The 23,978-nt window shown below is 47.5% G+C and overlaps 1 protein-coding gene across 3 annotated transcripts in view; it reads right to left on the bottom strand.

Moving 5' to 3' along the window:
• The window catches only part of LOC115160160 (cingulin-like protein 1), an 85,197-nt gene that overhangs the window by 11,987 nt on the left and 49,232 nt on the right, over positions 1-23,978 (bottom strand). For 2 of the 3 annotated variants that reach the window (XM_029710532.1, XM_029710531.1), the window contains 11 exons: positions 20,792-20,898; positions 20,120-20,291; positions 12,874-13,161; positions 12,198-12,299; positions 8,902-9,057; positions 8,639-8,746; positions 8,321-8,443; positions 8,024-8,107; positions 6,419-6,523; positions 5,500-5,652; positions 2,680-2,847 (listed from right to left, as the gene is read on the bottom strand). In XM_029710532.1, coding sequence (XP_029566392.1) covers positions 2,680-2,847; positions 5,500-5,652; positions 6,419-6,523; positions 8,024-8,107; positions 8,321-8,443; positions 8,639-8,746; positions 8,902-9,057; positions 12,198-12,299; positions 12,874-13,161; positions 20,120-20,161 — 1,329 coding nt within the window. In that variant the 5' untranslated portion in view covers positions 20,162-20,291; positions 20,792-20,898. Of the gene's footprint in view, positions 1-2,679; positions 2,848-5,499; positions 5,653-6,418; positions 6,524-8,023; positions 8,108-8,320; positions 8,444-8,638; positions 8,747-8,901; positions 9,058-12,197; positions 12,300-12,493; positions 12,843-12,873; positions 13,162-20,119; positions 20,292-20,791; positions 20,899-23,978 lie in introns of those variants that run through there. The other variant, XM_029710533.1, reaches the window with a different exon arrangement.

The following is a 23,978-nucleotide window of genomic DNA, read 5'->3' as shown; positions in this document are numbered from 1 at the left end:
ACCCTCTAACCCTCTAACCCCCTAACCCTCTAACCCCTCTAACCCTCTAGCCCTCCTAACCCCTAACCCCCTAACCCCCTAACCCCCTAACCCTCTAACCCCCTAACCCTCTAACCCTTTAACCCTCTAACCCTCTTACCCCCTAACCCTCTAACCCTCTAACCCTCTAACCCTCTAACCCTAACCCTCTAACCCTCTAACCCTCTAACCCCCTAACCCTCTAAACCCTTTAACCCTCTAACCCCCTAACCCTCTAACCCTCTAACCCCAACACTCTAACCCTCTAACCCTAACCTCTAACCCTCTAACCCTCTAACCCTCTAACCCTCTAACACTCTAGCCCTCTAACCCTCTAACCCCCTAACCCTCTAACCCTCTAACCCTCTAACCCCCCAACCCTCTAACCCTCTAACCCTCTAACCCTCTAAACCTCTAACCCTCTAACCCTAACCCTCTAACCCTCTAACCCTCTAAACCTCTAACCCTCTAACCCTAACCCTCTAACCCTCTAACCCTCTAACCCCCTAACCCTCTAACCCTCTAACCCCCCCACCCTCTAACCCTCTAACCCTCTAACCCCCTAACCCTAACCCTCTAACCCTCTAACCCTAACCCTCTAACACTCTAGCCCTCTAACCCTCTAACCCTCTAACCCTCTAACCCCCTAACCCTCTAACCCCCTAACCCTCTAACCCTCTAACCCTCTAACACTCTAACCCCTAACCCTCTAACCCTCTAACACTCTAACCCCTCTAACCCCCTAACCCTCTAACCCTCTAACCCTAACCCTCTAACCCTCTAACCCCCTAACCCTCTAACCCTAACCCTCTAACCCTCTAACCCCCTAACCCTCTAACCCCCTAACCCTCTAACCCTCTAACCCTCTAACCCTCTAACCCCCTAACCCTCTAACCCCCTAACCCTCTACCCCTAACCCCCTAACCCTCTAAACCCTCTAACCCTCTAACCCTCTAACCCTCTAACCCTAACCCTAACCCTCTAACCCTCTAACCCCCTAACCCTCTAACCCTCTAACCCTCTAACCCTCTAACCCCCTAACCCTCTAACCCTCTAACCCTCTAACCCCCTAACCCTAACCCTCTAACCCTCTAACCCTAACCCTCTAACACTCTAGCCCTCTAACCCTCTAACCCTCTAACCCCCTAACCCTCTAACCCTCTAACCCTCTAACCCTCTAACCCCCTAACCCTCTAACCCTCTAACCCTCTAACACTCTAACCCTCTAACCCCCTAACCCTCTAACCCTCTAACCCTCTAACCCTAACCCTCTAACCCTCTAACCCTCTAACCCTAACCCTCTAACCCCCTAACCCTCTAACCCTCTAACCCCCTAACCCTAACCCTCTAACCCTCTAACCCTCTAACCCCCTAACCCTCTAACCCCCTAACCCCTAACCCCAACCCTCTAACCCTAACCCCCTAACCCTCTAACCCTCTAACCCTCTAACCCTAACCCTCTAACCCACTAACCCTCTAACCCTCTAACCCTCTAACCCCCTAACCCTCTAACCCTCTAACCCTCTAACCCTCTAACCCCTAACCCTAACCCTCTAACCCTCTAACCCTCTAACCCCCTAACCCTAACCCCCTAACCCTAACCCTCTAACCCCCTAACCCTCTAACCCTCTAACCCTCTAACCCTCTAACCCCCTAACCCTAACCCCCTAACCCTAACCCTCTAACCCTCTAACCCTCTAACCCCCCTAACCCTCTAACCCCCTAACCCTCTAACCCCCTAACCCTCTAACCCTCTAACCCCCTAACCCCCTAACCCTCTAACCCCCTAACCCCCTAACCCTCTAACCCTCTAACCCTCTAACCCTCTAACCCCCTAACCCTCTAACCCCCTAACCCCAACCCTCTAACCCTCTAACCCTCTAACCCTCTAACCCTCTAACCCCCTAACCCTCTAACCCTCTAACTCTAGCCCTCTAACCCTCTAACCCTCTAACCCTCTAACCCTCTAACCCTAACCCTCTAACCCCCTAACCCTCTAACCCCCTAACCCTCTAACCCTCTAACCCTCTAACCCTAACCCTCTAACCCTCTAACCCTCTAACCCCTAAACCCTCTAACCCCCTAACCCCAACCCCTCTAACCCTAACCCCCTAACCCTCTAACCCTCTAACCCCCTAACCCCTCTAACCCTCTAACCCTCTAACACCCTAACCCTAACCCTCTAACCCTCTAACCCTCTAACCCTCTAACCCCCTAACCCTCTAACCCTCTAACCCCCTAACCCTCTAACCCTCTAACCCTCTAACCCCTCTAACCCCCTAACCCCTAACCCCCTAACCCTCTAACCCTCTAACCCCCTAACCCTCTAACCCTCTAACCCCTAACCCTCTAACCCCCTACCCTCTAACCCTCTAACCCCCAACCCTCTAACCCCCCTACCCCTCTACCCTCTAACCCTAAACCCTCTAACCCTCTAACCCCCTAACCCCAACCCTCTAACCCTCTAACCCTCTAACCCCCTAACCCTCTAACCCTCTAACCCCCTAACCCCTCTAACCCCCTAACCTCTAACCCTCTAACCCTCTATCCCTCTAACCCTCTAACCCTCTATCCCTCTATCCCTCTAACCCTCTAACCCTCTAACCCTCTAACCCTCTAACTCTAGCTATAAAGCCTTTACAACCCTGGTCAGTATTTTACCTGTCCCTGTAGGCGGCTGAGAGTCTGTTGGGCTATCTGCAGCTCCTGACTCCTCTCCAGTAAACTCTCCTCCATGTCCTCTACCCTCAGCAGGGCGTCATCTCGTAGCTTCTGCTGCAGACTGACCTCTGCTGTCGCCTGGGTGGCTTTCTGCAGAGCCTCTTCTAGCTGTGGAGGGAGAGACCAGCATGTCACGCACATAAACTGTACCCATCCTGTACCCTTATTGTACCCATCCTGTACCCTTATTGTACCCATATTGTACCCATATTGTACCCATCCTGTACCCATATTGTACCCATATTGTACCCATACTGTACCCATCCTGTACCCATATTGTGCCCATCCTGTACCCATCCTGTACCCATATTGTACCCATCCTGTACCCATATTGTACCCATCCTGTACCCATATTGTACCCATCCTGTACCCATATTGTACCCATCCTGTACCCATATTGTACCCATCCTGTACCCATATTGTACCCATCCTGTACCCATATTGCACCCATCCTGTACCCATTCTGTACCCATATTGTACCCATCCTGTACCCATATTGTACCCATCCTGTACCCATATTGTACCCATATCGTACCCATCCTGTACCCATCCTGTACCCATCCTGTACCCATATTGTACCCATCCTGTACCCATATTGTACCCATCCTGTACCCATATTGTACCCATCCTGTACCCATCCTGTACCCATATCGTACCCATATTGTACCCATCCTGTACCCATCCTGTACCCATATTGTACCCATCCTGTACCCATATTGTACCCATCCTGTACCCATCCTGTACCCATATTGTACCCATCCTGTACCCATGGTACCCCATCTGTACCCATATTGTTACCCACCTGTACCCTATGTACCCATCCTGTACCATATTGTACCCATCCTGTACCCATCCTGTACCCATCCTGTACCCATATTGTACCCATCCTGTACCCATCCTGTACCCATATTGTACCCATATTGTACCCATCCTCTACCCATCCTGTACCCTTATTGTACCCATCCTGTACCCTTATTGTACCCATATTGTACCCATCCTGTACCCATATTGTACCCATCCTGTACCCATATTGTACCCATATTGTACCCATCTTGTACCCATATTGTACCCATCCTGTACCCATCTTGTACCCATATTGTACCCATCCTGTACCCATATTGTACCCATCCTGTACCCATCCTGTACCCATATTGTACCCATCCTGTACCCATATTGTACCCATCCTGTACCCATATTGTACCCATCCTGTACCCATATTGTACCCATCCTGTACCCTTATTGTACCCATATTGTACCCATCCTGTACCCATATTGTACCCATATTGTACCCATCCTGTACCCATATTGTACCCATCCTGTACCCATATTGTACCCATCCTGTACCCATCTTGTACCCATATTGTACCCATCCTGTACCCATCCTGTACCCATATTGTACCCATCCTGTACCCATCTTGTACCCATCCTGTACCCTTATTGTACCCATATTGTACCCATATTGTACCCATCCTGTACCCATATTGTACCCATCCTGCACCCATCCTGTACCCATATTGTACCCATCCTGTACCCATATTGTACCCATCCTGTACCCTTATTGTACCCATATTGTACCCATCCTGTACCCATATTGTACCCATCCTGTACCCATCCTGTACCCTTATTGTACCCATATTGTACCCATCCTGTACCCATATTGTACCCATCCTGTACCCATATTGCACCCATATTGTACCCATCCTGTACCCATATTGTACCCATATTGTACCCATCCTGTACCCATATTGTACCCATCCTGTACCCATCCTGTACCCATCCTGTACCAATATTGTACCCATCCTGTACCCATATTGTACCCATATTGTAGCCATATTGTACCCATCCTGTACCCATATTGTACCCATATTGTAGCCATATTGTACCCATCCTGTACCCATATTGTACCCATATTGTAGCCATATTGTACCCATCCTGTACCCATATTGTACCCATATTGTAGCCATATTGTACCCATCCTGTACCCATCCAGGAATACATACGCCTTTACATACTTCATATACTTTCCCAAAATGTTCATATTTTCCTGAAGTCCTGGTTGCTTGTGATTCTGAATCCTCCACTCCTACTGTTAGTAAAGGGGATATAACTATTTGAAACGTAGGTAGCTACCGCGCTTGTGGTCAATTCCAATTCAAGATAAATAAATTCAATTCAAAAGTGGAGGATTTACGTTGAATTCAATTCGAATTTCAAAAATGTTCAAGTAATGGAATTGAAATTGTAAAATACATTCTTTTGGAATTTAATTGAAATGTAATATGTGTTTATTTCAAATGCAGTTAAAGGAACGAATGCACTTCAAATAAAAAATTGACTGCAAGATTTGTTTTAAAATCATTTGAACTTGTATTTCTATATTGCCTGAAAGCCATAGTGAATTGAATTAAAATTGGAATTTGTGGAATTGTTGGGGATAATATTGAATTGTACCCATCCATCCCATTGTACCCATCCCATCCTGGGGCGGCAGCGCAGCCTAGTGGTTATGCTGCGTTGGACTAGTAACCGAAAGGTTGCAAGTTCAAATCCCTGAGCTGACAAGGTACAAATCTGACAGTTAACCCACTGTTCCTAGGCTGTCATTGAAAATAAGAATTTGTTCTTAACTGACATGCCTAGTTAAATAAAGGTAAAAAAGAATTTAAATATTGAATTTGAAAGGGAATTGAGTTTAATTAATGGAATTCCCCCCAACCCTTGTAGCTACATTATAGGTGTGTAAAGTGAGCAGTACTGTACCTCAGTCTCCAGTCTGAAGACAGTGTCGCTGAGCTCTGATCTCTTCTTGTCCCGTGTCTCCTTGTCCACCTCGAGATCCTCCAACTGTCTCTCAGACAGCCACAGCTTCTCTGACAGCCCCTGGGCATGGAGCGTCTGCTTCTCTAGCGCCTCCTATAGGGGACATGGTGTAGGACAGACACAGAGGCTGGGGCTGAAATGGAACCCTATTCGTTACATAGTGCACTAATTTTGAGCAGGGTCATGGTAGGGATTAGGGTGCCATTTCTGGATGCACAGAGGGGCTCACGCAAGCAGGGCAAAAACATAGGCCCAGCTAACTGACTGACAGGTCTGTGGTAGAATAGGCCCAGCTAACTGACTGAGGTCTGTGGTAGAATAGGCCCAGCTAACTGACTGACAGGTCTGTGGTAGAATAGGCCCAGCTAACTGACTGAGGTCTGTGGTAGAATAGGCCCAGCTAACTGACTGACAGGTCTGTGGTAGAATAGGCCCAGCTAACTGACTGACAGGTCTGTGGTAGAATAGACCCAGCTAACTGACTGACAGGTCTGTGGTGGAATAGGCCCAGCTAACTGACTGAGGTCTGTGGTAGAATAGGCCCAGCTAACTGACTGACAGGTCTGTGGTAGAATAGGCCCAGCTAACTGACTGACAGGTCTGTGGTAGAATAGGCCCAGCTAACTGACTGAGGTCTGTGGTAGAATAGGCCCAGCTAACTGACTGACAGGTCTGTGGTAGAATAGGCCCAGCTAACTGACTGACAGGTCTGTGGTAGAATAGACCCAGCTAACTGACTGACAGGTCTGTGGTGGAATAGGCCCAGCTAACTGACTGACAGATCTGTGGTAGAATAGGCCCAGCTAACTGACTGACAGGTCTGTGGTAGAATCTGATTATGGAGAAGCCTGTACTGTACCTCAGCGACCTGTATCTTATTCTTCAGAGACTGCTGCAGGAAGTTGAAGGCATATTCCTGAGTGTTGGCCTCCAGCATCTGGGCCCTGGCCTCGGTCAGCTCAGTCTGAAAGAAACATACATGAGATCGGCTCTCTAGAGACATCCTCCGTGTTTCAACACTTAGAAAACACAACCACTAATATCTATCTAGAAATGAAATGAAAGTAGGAGCTTGTGTGTTGGAAGATAATCCTTCTATTCAGCTCTATGGCAGAGTCTCAGCAAGATGAACACAGTGCAGTTTCTGTGTAGTCCAGTCCAGATGAACACAGTGTAGTTTCTGTGTAGTCCAGTCCAGATGAACAATAGTGTAGTTTCTGTGTAGTCCAGTCCAGATGAACAATAGTGTAGTTTCTGTGTAGTCCAGTCCAGATGAACAATAGTATAGTTTCTGTGTAGTCCAGTCCAGATGAACAAGAGTGTAGTTTCTGTGTAGTCCAGTCCAAATGAACAATAGTGTAGTTTCTGTGTAGTCCAGTCCAGAGGAACACAGTGTAGTTTCTGTGTAGTCCAGTCCAGATGAACAATAGTGTAGTTTCTGTGTAGTCCAGTCCAGATGAACACAGTGTAGTTTCTGTGTAGTCCAGTCCAGATGAAAAATGGTGTAGTTTCTGTGTAGTCCAGTCCAAATTAAAAAATAGTGTAGTTTCTGTGTAATCCAGTCCAAATGAAAAATAGTGTAGTTTCTGTGTAGTCCAGTCCAAATGAAAAATAGTGTAGTTTCTGTGTAGTCCAGTCCAGATGAACAAGAGTGTAGTTTCTGTGTAGTCCAGTCCAAATGAACAATAGTGTAGTTTCTGTGTAGTCCAGTCCAGATGAACAATAGTGTAGTTTCTGTGTAGTCCAGTCCAGATGCACAATAGTGTAGTTTCTGTGTAGTCCAGTCCAGATGAACACAGTGTAGTTTCTGTGTAGTCCAGTCCAGATGCACACAGTGTAGTTTCTGTGTAGTCCAGTCCAAATTAAAAAACAGTTTAGTTTATGTGTAGTCCAGTCCAGATAAAAAATTGCGTAGTTTCTGTGTAGTCCAGTCCAGATGCACACAGTGTAGTTTCTGTGTAGTCCAGTCCAAATTAACAATAGTGTCGTTTCTGTGTAGTCCAGTCCAGATGAACACAGTGTAGTTTCTGTGTAGTTATGACCAGATTAAAATAGTGTAGTTTGTGTAGTCCAGTCCAAATGAAAAATAGTGTAGTTTCTGTGTTGTCCAGGTGAACACAGTGTAGTTTCTGTGTAGTTCAGTCCAGATGAGCACAGTGTAGTTTCTGTGTAGTTCAGTCCAGATGAACACAGTGTAGTTTCTGTGTTGTCCAGATTAAAACAGTGTAGTTTCTGTGTAGTCCAGTCCAGATTAAAACAGTGTAGTTTCTGTGTTGTCCAGATTAAAACAGTGTAGTTTCTGTGTAGTCCAGTCCAGATTAAAACAGTGTAGTTTCTGTGTAGTCCAGTCCAGATTAAAACAGTGTAGTTTCTGTGTAGTCCAGTCCAGATTAAAACAGTGTAGTTTCTGTGTAGTCCAGTCCAGATTAAAACAGTGTAGTTTCTGTGTAGTCCAGTAGCCTACCTCCATAACTCTGAAGCGTTCCGTCATGGCCGTGTTTTCTCTCTCCAACTCTACCATCCTCACCCTCATCCTGTTCATCTCCGTCTTGGATTGATAAGAAGACAGGACATTACGTTAGCTTCAAGAACCTCTTTTACTGGCCTGGGTACCAGTCTGTTTGTGACACTCCTTGCCATGACATGGAGTGTCAAGGAGTGTCATCAAGGCACAAACAGATTAGTACCCAGGTAACATCTTTACTGAGATCAAATCTAGATCTGTTACACAGAGCATTCTGGGAATTGTAGTCCATCACACCTGCAGGGTACTGTTGGTTCTGTGAAGGTCCTCGTTGTTCACCAACAGGCCTCTCATCTCCAACCTGATCTGGTTCCTCTCCTTGTCCATCTCTATGCTCTCCGCCTCCAGGAACTGGTTCCTCTGTGGGAAGGAGGGGGACACGGAGTGACTGAGTGAGTGAGTGACTGAGTGAGTGAGTGAGAGAATGAGTGAGTGAGTGACTGAGTGAGTGAGTGACTGAGTGAGTGAGTGAGTGACTGAGTGAGTGACTGAGTGAGTGAGTGACTGAGTGAGTGACTGAGTGAGTGAGAGTGTGAGAGAGTCTTCATACTGCACCTTCTGACAGGCATCCATCTGTCTGGTCAGCTCCTCGATGTAGTCTCTCTTGTTGGGCATAGCAACAGGCGACACTGTGGACCGTATGGGGAGTTGGCTTGGCATCACCTGGAAGAACCAGGTGATGGGGTCAGTCATACAGACGTATACTATAGTAGCACCGCTATTAGATATATTATGAGCCTTTTATAATGTGTCAAAAGGCATACAAATATGTTACTGAGATGGTTATTTAACCCCATATTATTGCTCCGCCCACTCACCGGCTGGTCCCGCCTCCTGAGAGAGTCGAAGGTTGAGAAGCGTGCACGTGAGGAGGTCGCAGCCGAGGTGAAGGAGAGCACAGGGCTGCTACTTCTGCTGTTGTAGCTGTTGAACAGGTTCAGCTCTGACGTGGCTGGAGACATCACCTCCTGCATCTAATGGAGAGAGAGAAAAGAAGAGGGGAGAGAGAGAACAGGGAGAGGGGAGAGAACAGGGAGAGGGGAGAGAACAGGGAGAGGGGAGAGAACAGGGAGAGGGGAGAGAACAGGGAGAGGGGAGAGAACAGGGGGAGGGGAGGGAGAGAACAGGGAGAGGGGAGAGAACAGGGAGAGGGGAGAGAACAGGGAGAGGGGAGGGGAGGGAGAGGGGAGGGAGAGAACAGGGAGAGGGGAGAGAACAGGGAGAGGGGAGGGGAGGGAGAAAACAGGGAGAGGGGAGGGGGAGGGAGAGAACAGGGAGAGGGGAGGGGGAGGGAGAGAACAGGGAGAGGGGAAGGGAGGGAGAGAACAGGGAGAGGGGAAGGGAGGGAGAGAACAGGGAGAGGGGAGGGGAGGGAGAGAACAGGGAGAGGGGAGGGGAGGGAGAGAACAGGGAGAGGGGAGGGGAGGGAGAGAACAGGGAGAGGAGAGGGGAGGGAGAGAACAGGGAGAGGGAGAGGGGGAGGGAGAGAACAGGGAGAGGGGAGGGGAGGGAGAGAACAGGGAGAGGGGAGGGGAGGGAGAGAACAGGGAGAGGGGAGGGGAGGGAGAGAACAGGGAGAGGGGAGGGGAGGGAGAGAACAGAGAGAGGGGAGGGAAGGGAGAGAACAGGGAGAGGGGAAGGGAGGGAGAGAACAGGGAGAGGGGAGGGGAGGGAGAGAACAGGGAGAGGGGAGGGAGAGAACAGGGAGAGGGGAGGGGAGGGAGAGAACAGGGAGAGGGGAGGGGAGGGAGAGAACAGGGAGAGGGGAGGGGAAGGGAGAGAACAGGGAGAGGGGAGGGGAAGGGAGAGAACAGGGAGAGGGGAGGGGAAGGGAGAGAACAGGGAGAGGGGAGAGGGGAAGGGAGAGAACAGGGAGAGAACAAGGGGAAGGGAGAGATCAGGGAGAGGGGAGGGAGAGGGAGAGAACAGGGAGAGGGGAGGGGAAGGGAGAGAACAGGGAGAGGGGAGGGGAAGGGAGAGAACAGGGAGAGGGGAGGGGAAGGGAGAGAACAGGGAGAGGGGAGGGGAAGGGAGAGAACAGGGAGAGAACAAGGGGAAGGGAGAGATCAGGGAGAGGGGAGGGAGAGAACAGGGAGAGGGGAGGGGAGGGAGAGAACAAGGAGAGGGGAGGGGAAGGGAGAGAACAGGGAGAGAACAAGGGGAAGGGAGAGAACAGGGAGAGAACAAGGGGAAGGGAGAGAACAGGGAGAGGGGAGGGGAGGGAGAGAACAGGGAGAGGGGAGGGGAGGGAGAGAACAGGGAGAGGGGAGGGGAGGGAGCCAACAGGGAGAGGGGAGGGGAAGGGAGAGAACGGGGAGAGGGGAGGGGAAGGGAGAGAACGGGGAGAGGGGAGATGGATAGAGAAAGGAAAAATAGAAAAAGGTAGTCAAACTGAGGTAAATGGGCTTTACAATAATAGTCATGTCCCTTGCAAAAGTATTCATCCCCCTTGGCATTTTTCCTATTTTGTTGCATTACAACCTGTAACTTAAATAGATTTTTATTTGGATTTCATGTAATGGATATACACAAAATAGTCCAAATTGGTGAAGTGAAATGAAAAGAACTTGTTTCAAAAAATTCAAAAACAGAAAAGTAGTGAGTGAATATGTATTTGCTATGAAGCCCCTAAATAAGATCTGGTTCAACCAATTACCTTCAGAAGTCACATAATTAGTTAAATTAAGTCCACCTGTGTGCAATCTAAGTGTCACATGATCTATCACATGATCTCAGTATATATACACCTGTTCTGAAAGGCCCAAGTTGGCAACACCACAAAGCAAGGGGCACCACCAATCAAGGGGCACCATGAAGACCAAGGAGCTCTCCAAACAGATCAGGGACAAAGTTGTGGAGAAGTACAGATCAGGGTTGGGTTAAAAAAAAATATCTGAAACTTTGACCATCCCACGGAGCACCGTTAAATCCATTATTGAAAATAGGAAAGAATATGGCACCACAACAAACCTGCCAAGAGAGGGCCACGCACCAAAACTCACGGACCAGGCAAGGGGGGCATTAATCAGAGAGGCAACAAAGAGACCATAGATAACCCTGAAGGAACTGCAAAGTTCCACAGCGGAGATTGGAGTTTCTGTCCATAGGACCACTTTAAGCCGTACACTCCACAGAGATGGGCTTTATGGAAGAGTGGCCAGAAAAAAGCCATTGATTAAAGAAAAAAATAAGCAAACATGTTTGGTGTTTGCCAAAAGGCATGTGGGAGACTCCTCAAACATATGGAAGAAGGTACTCTGGTCAGATGAGGCTATTTGGCCATAAAGGAAAACACTATGTCTGGCGCAAACCTAACAACTCATCACCCCGAGTACATCATCCCCACAGTGAAGCATGGTGGTGGCAGCATCATGCTGTGAGGATGTTTTTCATCTGCAGGGACTGAGAAACTGGTCAAAATTGAAGGAATGATGGATGGCGCTAAATACAAGGAAATTCTTGAGGGAAACCTGTTTCAATCTTCCAGAGATTTGAGATCGGGACGGAGGTTCACCTTCCAGCACGACAATGACCCTAAGCATACTGCTGAAGCAACATTTGAGTGGTTTAAGGGGAAACATTTAAATGTCTTGGAATGGCCTAGTCAAAGCCCAGACCTCAATCCAATTGAGAATCTGTAGTATGACTTAAAGATTGCTGTTCACAGCAGAACCCAACCAACTTGAAGGAGCTGGAGCAGTTTTGCCTGGAAGATAGAGCAAAAATCCCAGTGGCTAGATGTGCCAAGCTTATAGAGACATACCCCAAGAGACTTGCAGCTGTAATTGCTGCAAAAGGTGGCTCTACAAAGTATTGACTTTGGGGGGTGAATAGTTATGCATGCTCAAGTTTTCTGTTTTTTTGTCTGATTTCTTGTTTGTTTCCCCAAAAATATTTTGCATCTTCGAAGTGGTAGGCATGTTGTGGAAATCAAATGATACAAACCCCCCAAAAATCTATTTTAATTCCAGGTCGTAAGGCAACAAAAAAAATGCAAAGGATGGTGAATACTTTCGCAAGCCACTGTACAATAATATCATCATTCTTTGCTCTCTAAGACAACAAAAAACATTTGTTTCTGTAGCACATAATCCCATTTTGCTGAGTGTCTTACCTTTTGCTCTGACATCCGGTTCATGCCAGGGGTGTACTCCGTGGAAGCCGCTGTAGCGTAGGGACTGTTGAACACCCTGGGTGGACTCTCAAAACCTCCCACCTAGACAACACACATAGAAACATTCCATTGATAAAACACATAAATAAAAACATTAAGATTCCAAAAAATGTTGTCTTTGTAATAACATTATGGTCAATTCCAATCTGGATTTTAATATTGATATTATTGTAAAGCCTGTTGTAAACCAGTAGGTGGCACTGCATCATAAAGGCCAGGTCTAAGGGGGCTCACACCATGTTCCTACAGTACAGCAGTTGGAGCAGACAGACAGTTGCTGATCTGCTTAAGTCTACAGGCAGCATCTGGTGCTGATCGGTTTAGTTAGAGTAGGTGGACAACATGTCGTTTGCCTGGCCCCCATTCCCCCATCTCGGTCTCTGGTGGTCCTTGTCAGAAATGGCCCCTGAAGGCCCAAGCCCCAGCCCTAATACTGTCCCTCAGCCATGTCTGATTCTCTTGGGGCCCTAGCAGTACTGGCCCCACCCACCACCCCTGAATGAATCCCCTGGCCCCTGCAGGCCCAAGCACCAGACCTGTTATTGGTCCCCAGCCCTGTGTGATTCCCCTGTCCCCAGTACCAGCCCTATGTGACCCCTAGTCCCCGGGCCTTCACCCTGTCCGACATGGTGTCCCAGTCCCGAGAGGCAAGAGACTCCAAGGACCCGCGGAAGTTTGGCACGAATCTGGAGCTAGCGCTGTCCCAACGGGAACTGTTCTTGGGTTCTCTCCCGTTCCCGTTCTCTCTCCCAGACGTTCCATTTGTATCCCTGGATCCGTTCCCAATCATCTCTCCATCCAGAAACAGCTGATATTTGGGGTTCTGGCGGACTTTGACTGGATTGGAGGGCTCGTTCTCAGACGGGGGACTTTCAGGCTGCTTGTTGGGATCAAAGTGTGATTCCTGGAGGAGGAGAAGAAGATATTAAATATATGGATGGAGGGATGGAGAGAGAGAGGGGGGAGAGGGGGAGAGAGCGAGAGAGGGGAAGAGAGAGAGACAGAGAGAGAGAGGGGGAAGAGAGAGAGAGAGAGAGACACAGAGAGAGACACAGAGAGAGACACAGAGAGAGAGACAGAGAGAGAGAGAGACAGAGAGACAGAGAGAGAGAGAGATGAGAGAGAGAGACAGAGAGAGAGAGGGAAGAGAGAGGGGGAAGAGAGAGAGAGAGAGAGCAGCACTGCACAGGGAGTGTTTGAAGGTGCCGTATGTTATTAAGCTGCGAGATCTGAGATTGTATCATGTTCAAATCAACCAGTGAATTACGCTGAACAGACATGCGAGGCTGTGATGTGAACATCAGTGTGGCATCATCATACAGCAGAGTGGTGACAACCTCATTAACAGCCGACAGCTTCTCACACAGAAAAGCAGAAGCCACTGAGTAATCCAACACATGAAATAGCATGCTGTGGTTAGGAACAAGCCATTAGTTTGAGTCAGTACATTGGCGTTAGACGCAAGGGTTAGGGTGCATATGCAATCATTTATTGACTGCTTTTGTCGACGCGTGGACAGAATTTTGCGGATGCAATATTGTGTTGATCTTCATGCAGAGCGTGATCGCTGGGGGACGTGGTCTCGGGTGACAAGCGATCGGTGATTGGTCAGTTCTTGTCCCTATAAAGTAGCCTACTTACCCATTCTAGAGTCGGGGCTCTGTCCCTGGCTCCATCCCTGCCTCTGTCCCTGGCTCTGTCCCTGGCTCTGTCCCTGGCTCTGTCCCTGGCTCCGTCACCCTGGCTCTGTCCCTGGCTCTGTCTCTGGCTCCGTCCCTGGCTCCGTCCCTGGCTCCGTCCCTGGCTCCGTCCCTGGCTCCGTCCCTGACTCCGTCCCTGGCTCCGTCCCTGGCTCTGCCACCCTGGCTCTGCCACCATGGCTCTGTCCCTGTCTCCGTCCCTGTCTCCGTCCCTGGCTCCGTCCCTGGCTCCGTCCCTGGCTCCGTCCCTGGCTCCGTCCCTGGCTCCGTCCCTGGCTCTGCCACTCTGGCTCTGTCCCTGGCTCCGTCCCTGGCTCTGGCTCTGTCCCTGGCTCTGTCCCTGGCTCCGTCCCAGGCTCCGTCCCTGGCTCCGTCCCTGGCTCCGTCCCAGGCTCCGTCCCTGGCTCCGTCCCTGGCTCCGTCCCTGGCTCTGTCCCTGTCTCCGTCCCTGGCTCTGTCCCTGGCTCCGTCCCTGGCTCTGTCCCTGGCTCTTCTGGGAGTGACTGTCTGAAGTACTGCTGGGGTGAGAGGAGAACGTCTTCAGCCCCCTCAGGATGGGTTGGACTGAGTTGAAACTCTCTGTGTGGAGTGGACACTTTAATAGAAGCCACCGGGTTCTGGTTCTCTGGGAATGCCTGGTTTGGACTGGGAATGGGAGGTGGACTTGACCACTGTCTTCTCAGTCTCTGTGGTGCCAGTCCTGGCTGTTGACATCCTGACTGGGCTCTAGGTCTGTACTGTGGTACTACTGAGAGTGATTTGGGTTGGACAGAGAGCTCTGATTGGCCAGTACCTCCTCAGTCCTGGCTGTGGACATCCTGATTGGTCGGTTAGTGTCTTCGGGCAGGGATTCCGCTCCTGACGGAACCGGTGAGCCATTCTCCATGGCTGATAAAGGTTCTCTGTTCTCTGTGCCTGAGAACTTGTGGATCAGGTCTTTAACGCTCCCAGAGCGGGTCAAAGTACTAGGAGTTAGACGACGTCCTTCTGGTGCGGCCGGTTCCTGCCTTGCTCTGCAGTCACGCTAGAGTTGGATACTTCCCTTTGTCTCGTTAACAGCAGTGGTTTCATCACAGGCGCGGTGGGGCTCCGTGGTGAGGTTTCCCTTCGGTACAGATCTACGATCAGCTTCCCCCTAATCCTAACCGTAAGCGTTAGTAGGGGGGAAATGCAACAAAGAAAAACTGATTCAAGATCAGGGGCAACTTCACCCTACTCTCACAGTGGGACAAAAGGGTTGGGCTTGGCATGTAACGATGATGTCTGTCTGGACTCTTTAGTCTGGATTAGACTCGTTGTTTTCAGTAGCTGTTACATTCATACATCTTCCTTTTAAAGGTCAGTGGCGGAAAGGGTAAAGCCTGGCTGCTTTTATTATAAAATATCCTGTCCGCTCAATCACTCATAGCTGGAATTTGGAAAAAATACTGACTGATATCACAAGAAAAGGCCCTGCTGTGGCGAGGCAGGAGTCAACCATTAGCTAGTATGAAAAGGCCCTGCTGTGGACGGTCTCTCTCTCCATGACCCTTCATTCTGAGTCAGACACCAGAGGACTTATACCTCCAGTAGACTGTGTCTCTCCATCACCCTTCATTCTGAGTCAGTCACTAGAGGCCTTATACCTCCAGTAGACTGTCTCTCTCCATCACCCTTCATTCTGAGTCAGTCACCAGAGGACTTATACCTCCAGTAGACTGTCTCTCTCCATCACCCTTCATTCTGAGTCAGTCACTAGAGGCCTTATACCTCCAGTAGACTGTCTCTCTCTCCATCACCCTTCATTCTGAGTCAGTCACTAGAGGCCTTATACCTCCAGTAGACTGTGCTGAGGACACAACCGTGTGGAAGGCTGAAGTTAATGTGCATGGTAGTTTGTCTAATATAATCACGTCATGTTTTCCATGCTTATCTATCTGTGTGTGTGTGGTGTGTGTGTGGTGTGTGTGTGTGTGTGTGGTGTGTGTGTGTGTGTGTGTGGTGTGTGTGTGTGTGTGGTGTGTGTATGTGTGGTGTGTGTGTGTGTGTGTGTGGTGTGTGGTGTGTGTGTGTGTGTGTGTGTGTGTGTGTGTGTGTGTGTGTGTGTGTGTGTGTGTGTAATTAACGAGATGAGCTGTGGTGTTGATGTGTTGAGTTGAACCCAGGCATATTGAAAGGAAACGGGCATCAACACAGAGCGGAGGACACACACACACACACACACACACACACACCACACACCACACACCACACACACCACACCACACACACACACACACACCACACACACACACTTCACAAAATGGTGTTCCCTTTCCAACACCCATAGCAGTGACATTTTGTTTTTTACATTTTACATTTAGCCAATGAATTACTTAGCTTAACCAACTGTCAATTAACAATAAAATAGGCACAATCACATTACACTAATGCTAACCCTAATTCTACTTATATAAATGAAGTGGCCGGTGTCCAGCAGCTGCTTTGGGCCTAGAAACTAATCCTCATCCTGGGTCTCGCCTGGTGGGTCTGCATGCTAGCACATTACCATAGACTTCCAGTCATTGCGCTATGCGCTAGTTAGCAACTTCTATCAAACTGCACGCAGAGACATAAAAAATGGTATCCTGGAGTTCACGTGACTCTGGGGAAGTAGATGAAGAGTCTCGTTGCCAAAATCCCAAAGTATCTCTTGAAGCTGCATTTATTTATTTTTTATGTTATTATTATTTTGTTGCCGTGGGAATGAGGAATGCTATGGTTGAGTTAGTGATGTGTTTTTACGAAACACCGTATGTGTTCATCAATAGGGTAAAATAGGTGGAAATACTAGTTCCATCCAGTCAATTCAGGAAGTAAACTGAAATTAGGAAAATTTGAATATCAGTCTACTTCCTGTATTGACTGGATGGAACTAGAATTTACTCCAACCCTGCTGGTGACTAAATATCAATTGGTTTTAAAGGGAAACCAGTTGGACCATATTCACTGGTATAAGGGGACAGTTTGTGTTATGATGATGATAATTCTGCTTGATAATCAAAACAGACTATTCAGTCATTCAGGGTGAGTCTGCTTCTTCCATCGCTTGCTTTGATAAACATATCCCTCTCCTCCCCTTTGGTACTGTTTAGGACTATACGAAAGGTTATTTACAATACACGATTACAATAATATAAAAACAATATACTAAACATCCATGCGTAAAGATCCTGTCCAGAACTGTTTGGACCCATTTGGAGATACACTTCGTAGCCTGTTCTGTAACTTAACCTATTTTTGTTTTTTCCTGTGTGCATTAAGGCCTAAGTATCTTTTTAATTTATTCTATTTATACTGTGCATTAATTGTATTTTGTCACATCCAACAAAACTCAGATTGTTTGTGTGGTGACTTTTATTTATTTATTTTTTCAGAGATTGGGGAGAGATTCTCTGAATATTTATTTGTTACGGATGCGGACAGTTCGAGGTTATCGGGACAGTAGCCTATTAAAATCGGTCTTATATTATTGGATAATAAAAGTAGTCTGTAATGATGAGAGTATAAAACTATTGACTATAAAAGTGTTTTCTGTTGATTTATACAGCTTGTTTCGCAAGAGGAAGTCAAAGGCAGGTTAGATTAATTTGCATACAGGGAGGGAGACACAGTTGATTGGATGACGACAACCACACGATCAACTGAATACGTCTTATTGGCACACGTGTTTTTCTGTTGCTCATTACAACAACAACAACAACAAAAAGAAGAAGAGATTTCAGTCTTGGAGGTGTGTTTCCTGACCGATTCCGCATTTGGTTTATGATGATTGTCCCCCCCTAGCCTATTTCACTTCCTCAAAATCCGCAGAATTAATATAAGATAACTCAAGAAATCTGTAAAAAAAAATAAAAAAATATATATATATATATATGTTATATATATGTTTTGGATGAGCAGTTTGACGTCTAACTAAGGTGTTTGGTGCAGTATTTGTAAAGGACAAAAATGTGTGACGTGTTGTCTTATGTAAACAAAGTCAGAGCTGCTGGCCAGGTCTGTCTCACTGTCTGTGCTATTGAATAGAGAGCAATCACCGCAGCTGTTCACCCCATGTTAGTGGGTAAATGGATATTTTCAAATAAAAACCCCACTCTTTTTATTTAACCTTTATTTAAACTAGGCAAGTCAGTTAAGAACAAATTCTTATTTACAATGAAGGACTACACCGGCCAAACCCAGACGATGCTGAGCCAATTGTGCTCCAACCCTATGGGACACCCAATCACGGCCGGTTGTGATACAGCCTGGAATCGAACCAGGGTCTATAGTGACTAATCTAGCACTGAGACGCAGTGCCTTAGACCGCTGCGCCACTCGGGAGCCCACTCAAATAAAAAAATACATAGCCCCTAATTTACCTTGATATGATGCACGGATGTTCCAAACTCCATTTTAGATGAGACTGACTTTATGACCAAAAATGATCCTATTTACACTTTGTAGTCAGTTGTGACAGTAGAATAAATGTTTCTGACCCATGTCGATGCCACACAGGCCGATTAAAAGGGATTTGTTGCTTTTCGACGGCAGTCGCCCTTTAACCCTCGTGTTGTGTTGCGTTTCATGTTAATTAATCAGTCGTTCTTTATTAATGCAAGTGTAATCACGGCTTGAGGGCCTGTTGTCCGGGCCTCTGTTGTCCGGGCCTCTGGCAGCCTCTGTGGGGGTGCCACAGGGTTCAATTCTTGGGCCGACTCTCTTCTCTGTATATATCAATGATGTCGCTCTTGCTGCTGGTGAGTCTCTGATCCACCTCTACGCAGACGACACCATTCTGTATACTTCTGGCCCTTCTTTGGACACTGTGTTAACAACCCTCCAGACGAGCTTCAATGCCATACAACTCTCCTTCCGTGGCCTCCAACTGCTCTTAAATACAATTAAAACTAAATGCATGCTCTTCAACCGATCGCTGCCTGCACCTGCCTGCCCATCCAGCATCACTACTCTGGACGGTTCTGACTTAGAATATGTGGACTACAAATACCTAGGTGTCTGGTTAGACTGTAAACTCTCCTTCTAGACTCACATTAAACATCTCCAATCCAAAATTAAATCTAGAATTGGCTTCCTATTTCGCAACAAAGCATCCTTCACTCATGCTGCCAAACATATCCTCGTAAAACTGACCATCTTACCGATCCTCGACTTTGGCGATGTCATTTGCAAAATAGCCTCCAACACTCTACTCAACAAATTGGATGCAGTCTATCACAGTGCCATCCGTTTGGTCACCAAAGCCCCATATACTACCCACCACTGCGACTGTACGCTCTCGTTGGCTGGCCCTCGCTTCATACTCGTCGCCAAACCGACTGGCTCCAGGTCATCTACAAGTCTCTGCTAGGTAAAGCCCCCCCTTATCTCAGCTCACTAGTCACCATAGCAGCACCCATCTGTAGCACGTGCTCCAGCAGGTATATCTCACTGGTCACCCCCAAAGCCAATTCCTCCTTTGGCCGCCTCTCCTTCCAGTTCTCTGCTGCCAATGACTGGAACGAACTACAAAAATCTCTGAAGCTGGAGACTCATATCTCCCTCACTAGCTTTAAGCACCAGCGGTCAGAGCAGCTCACAGATCACTGCACCTGTACATAGCCCATCTGTAAACAGCCCAAACAACTACCTCTTCCCCTACTGTATTTATTTATTTATTTTGCTCCTTTGCACCCCAGTATTTCTACTTTGTACACTCATCTACTGTCAAATCTACCATTCCATTGTTTTAATTGCTATATTGTATTTACTTCGCCACCATGGCCTATTTATTATTGCCTTTACCGCCCTTATCTCACCTCATTTGCTCACATTGTATATAGACTTGTTTTTCTACTGTATTATTGACTGTATGTTTGTTTTACTCCATGTGTAACTCTCTGTTGATGTATGTGTCGAACTGCTTTGCTTTATCTTGACCAGAGGTCGCAGTTGTAAATGAGAACTTGTTCTCAACTTGCCTACCTGGTTAAATAAAGGTGAAATAATTAAAAAATAAAAGAGAGAGAGAGATACAGGAGAGAAAGAGACAGAAGAGAGAGAGAAATAGAGACAGAGAGAGAGAGAGACAGGAGAGAGAGAGAGAGATAAAGAGGGACGAAAGAGGGAGAAGAAAGAGAAAGAGAGAGATTTTAACCGTACCATATTATTGTCTTGGTGTTCGTGTTCACTTTTCCCTTGCATGTTGTGGTGGGTGACCCTGTAGGAGAAGTCTTGTAGTCTCCTCTCAGTATGTCCTATAGAGGACCTGCTCCTGAAACCTCAGCCTGTCTGCCCCTGCTATCTGCAGCTCCCACCAGGTAAGCAGCAACCACTGGGTTCCACAGAGACAGGCCACAACGTTAGCATGTTAGCATACATACACCATCGTCCACACACAAAACCCATGTTAGCATAATAGCTAACACTTTGCCACTGGGTTCCACAGAGACAGGCCACAACGTTAGCATGTTAGCATACATACACCATCGTCCACACACAAAACCCATGTTAGCATAATAGCTAACACTTTGCCACTGGGTTCCACAGAGACAGGCCACAACGTTAGCATGTTAGCATACATACACCATCGTCCACACACAAAACCCATGTTAGCATAATAGCTAACACTTTGCCATTGATAACATGGTTACACACTGCTCTTACGAATGTGTTATGAAGCCCTTATGAAGCTACCCTTTAAATAAAATGTTACCGCGTATTTGCACACAGTCATTACAGTGCCTGGACAGAGGAGCTACCTCTAGAGCCTAGACAATACAAAACTAGACTATCCATAATGGAAAAGTCCAACCAAGAGGTTACAGTACTCACAGTACAAGCCTCTACGTTTTGGGCCTCTCTGTTGTCTCAACTTCGTTTCTCTGGCCCTCCAAGTCACTCAGCTCAGGTGCTCCAGATGTTGTTGAACCTCTTTCAGGCTGAAACACAGAAATGTTTAATGTCATTGTTTCCGCATTAGGCTTTTCTCCTGTTATGTGAAACCTGTCTCCTGTTATGTGTGAGAGGGATGAATCTACAGTACATACAGGACTCCTGGCATTCGAGACAGGGGACTATGGTAACGTGAGACAGGGCACTATGGTAACAGGGGACTATGGTAACAGGGGACTATGGTAACAGGGGACTATGGTAACAGGGGACTATGGTAACGTGAGACAGGGGACTATGGTAACAGGGGACTATGGTAACAGGGGACTATGGTAACAGGGGACTATGGTAACAGGGGACTATGGTAACGGGACTATGGTAACAGGGGACTATGGTAACAGGGGACTATGGTAACGTGAGAAAGGGGACTATGGTAACGTGAGACAGGGGACTATGGTAACGTGAGACAGGGGACTATGGTAAAGTGAGACAGGGGACTATGGTAAAGTGAGACAGGGGACTATGGTAACGTGAGACAGGGGACTATGGTAACGTGAGACAGGGGACTATGGTAACGTGAGACAGGGGACTATGGTAACGTGAGACAGGGGACTATGGTAACGTGAGACCGGGGACTATGGTAACGTGAGACAGGGGACTATGGTAACGTGAGACCGGGGACTATGGTAACGTGAGACAGGGGACTATGGTAACGTGAGACAGGGGACTATGGTAACGTGAGACAGGGGACTATGGTAACGTGAGACAGGGGACTATGGTAATGTGAGACAGGGGACTATGGTAACGTGAGACAGGGGACTATGGTAACGTGAGACAGGGGACTATGGTAACGTGAGACAGGGGACTATGGTAACGTGAGACAGGGGACTATGGTAACGTGAGACAGGGGACTATGGTAACGTGAGACAGGAGACAGGGGACTATGGTAACGTGAGACAGGGGACTATGGTAACGTGAGACAGGAGACTATGGTAACGTGAGACAGGGGACTATGGTAACGTGAGACAGGGGACTATGGTAACGTGAGACAGGGGACTATGGTAACGTGAGACAGGGGACTATGGTAACGTGAGACAGGGGACTATGGTAACGTGAGACCGGGGACTATGGTAACGTGAGACCGGGGACTATGGTAACGTGAGACAGGGGACTATGGTAACGTGAGACCAGGGACTATGGTAACGTGAGACAGGGGACTATGGTAACGTGAGACAGGGGACTATGGTAACGTGAGACAGGGGACTATGGTAACGTGAGACAGGGGACTATGGTAACGTGAGAAAGGGGACTATGGTAACGTGAGACAGGGGACTATGGTAACGTGAGACAGGAGACAGGGGACTATGGTAACGTGAGACAGGGGACTATGGTAACGTGAGACAGGGGACTATGGTAACATGAGACAGGGGACTATGGTAACGTGAGACAGGGGACTATGGTAACGTGAGACAGGGGACTATGGTAACGTGAGACAGGGGACTATGGTAACGTGAGACCTGGGACTATGGTAACGTGAGACAGGGGACTATGGTAACGTGAGACAGGGGACTATGGTAACGTGAGACAGGGGACTATGGTAACGTGAGACAGGAGACTATGGTAACGTGAGACAGGGGACTATGGTAACGTGAGACAGGGGACTATGGTAACGTGAGACAGGGGACTATGGTAACGTGAGACAGGGGACTATGGTAACGTGAGACAGGGGACTATGGTAACGTGAGACAGGGGACTATGGTAACGTGAGACTAACACGTACACAAATAGATATCAAGCCATTTTTCATGATAATCTCAGTGTTGAGGCTTTGGTTCATTTTTCCTCAGTCAAAGTGACATTTCCTTAAGGACACAAGACAGCTAGACAAGGCTGAAGGAAGAACATAAATTAGTGTGTCCTGAAGCAAATACCACAATGTTATCGTAGACATTAAAAACTCTACAACAGTACTCGTCAAGTCAATGATTAATCATTCATAGCAGAAAGTCTGACGTTTCTCGAAAACACAACCTCTTCTCAAAATGAAGACATTAGTGTTTTACCATTACACTCTCAACACAATGAGAGAAAAAACACGTGGCATTGATTGGTAATCTCTCCACTGGAGGGCAGTATTTAATCATCTACATACAGTTTATGAGTTTATGGCACAGAAAGATAGACCTTGACATTTGGGTTCGAGGGAAGTAACGTCCATATGAAAGTCTTTGATGAAAATGAACATCACAAGTCTCCCCATAATGACCATATGAAACCTTTGACACTTTGGCCACAACCGCAGAACATCAGGAAAACATGGACATTCATGCGAAAGCATCTACAATACAACAATGCATATCTATCAAATGAATAAATCAAACCACGATGGAGCCAGAACTAAAAACAGGAAAGCATGGACATTCAGCGAAAACATCCACAATACAACAATGCATCCCACAATTGCTTTGATCACTTGATCAGTCAAGATAAATTGCTAAAACAATGCATATTTATCAAATGAACCAGAACTAAAAACAGGAAAACATGATTAGACTAAAAATATATTTATTTAAGTCAGGACGTAGCCAATATCCATCCATGAACTGCAGTAATTACATAGAGAAATGGTCACGGTGGGTATGTGTTCGCCGAGCTGCTTGGCATAAACACAGAACACAGGACTCCAGCGATCAGCGCTGAATTCCATGTAGATCTGCTCTGTGTGTGAGCTCGACATGTGTGTGTGTGTGTGTGTGTGTGTGTGTGTCGTGTGTCGTGTGTGTGTGTGTGTGTGTGTGTGTGTGTGTGTGTGTGTGTGTGTGTGTGTGTGTGTGTGTGTGTGTGTGTGTGTGTGTGTTTGTGTGTGAATCTGTTGGCATCTGCTGAAGGGATAAACAAAAAGCAGTGAGGCCCGTGAACCCTCATTAACCTTTTGTTTATGCGGCGTTGGAAGCGAGGTCTACCCAGCATGCAGCAGTGATACACACATACACACACACACATGGCGGGCTCACGCAGAGCTGATCGCCAGCTGTCATGCTCCTCAAACGCTTAGAGAAAAAAACATAAATAGCACATCATTATAGTGGAGGTATATGAACACAGATCACTACATCATTATAGTGGAGGT

The sequence above is a fragment of the Salmo trutta genome, chromosome 23 (assembly GCF_901001165.1).
Source record: "Salmo trutta chromosome 23, fSalTru1.1, whole genome shotgun sequence".
NCBI lineage: Eukaryota > Metazoa > Chordata > Actinopteri > Salmoniformes > Salmonidae > Salmo > Salmo trutta.
Note: the sequence above shows the minus strand (reverse complement) of the source record. Positions and strands in the feature narration are given on the sequence as shown.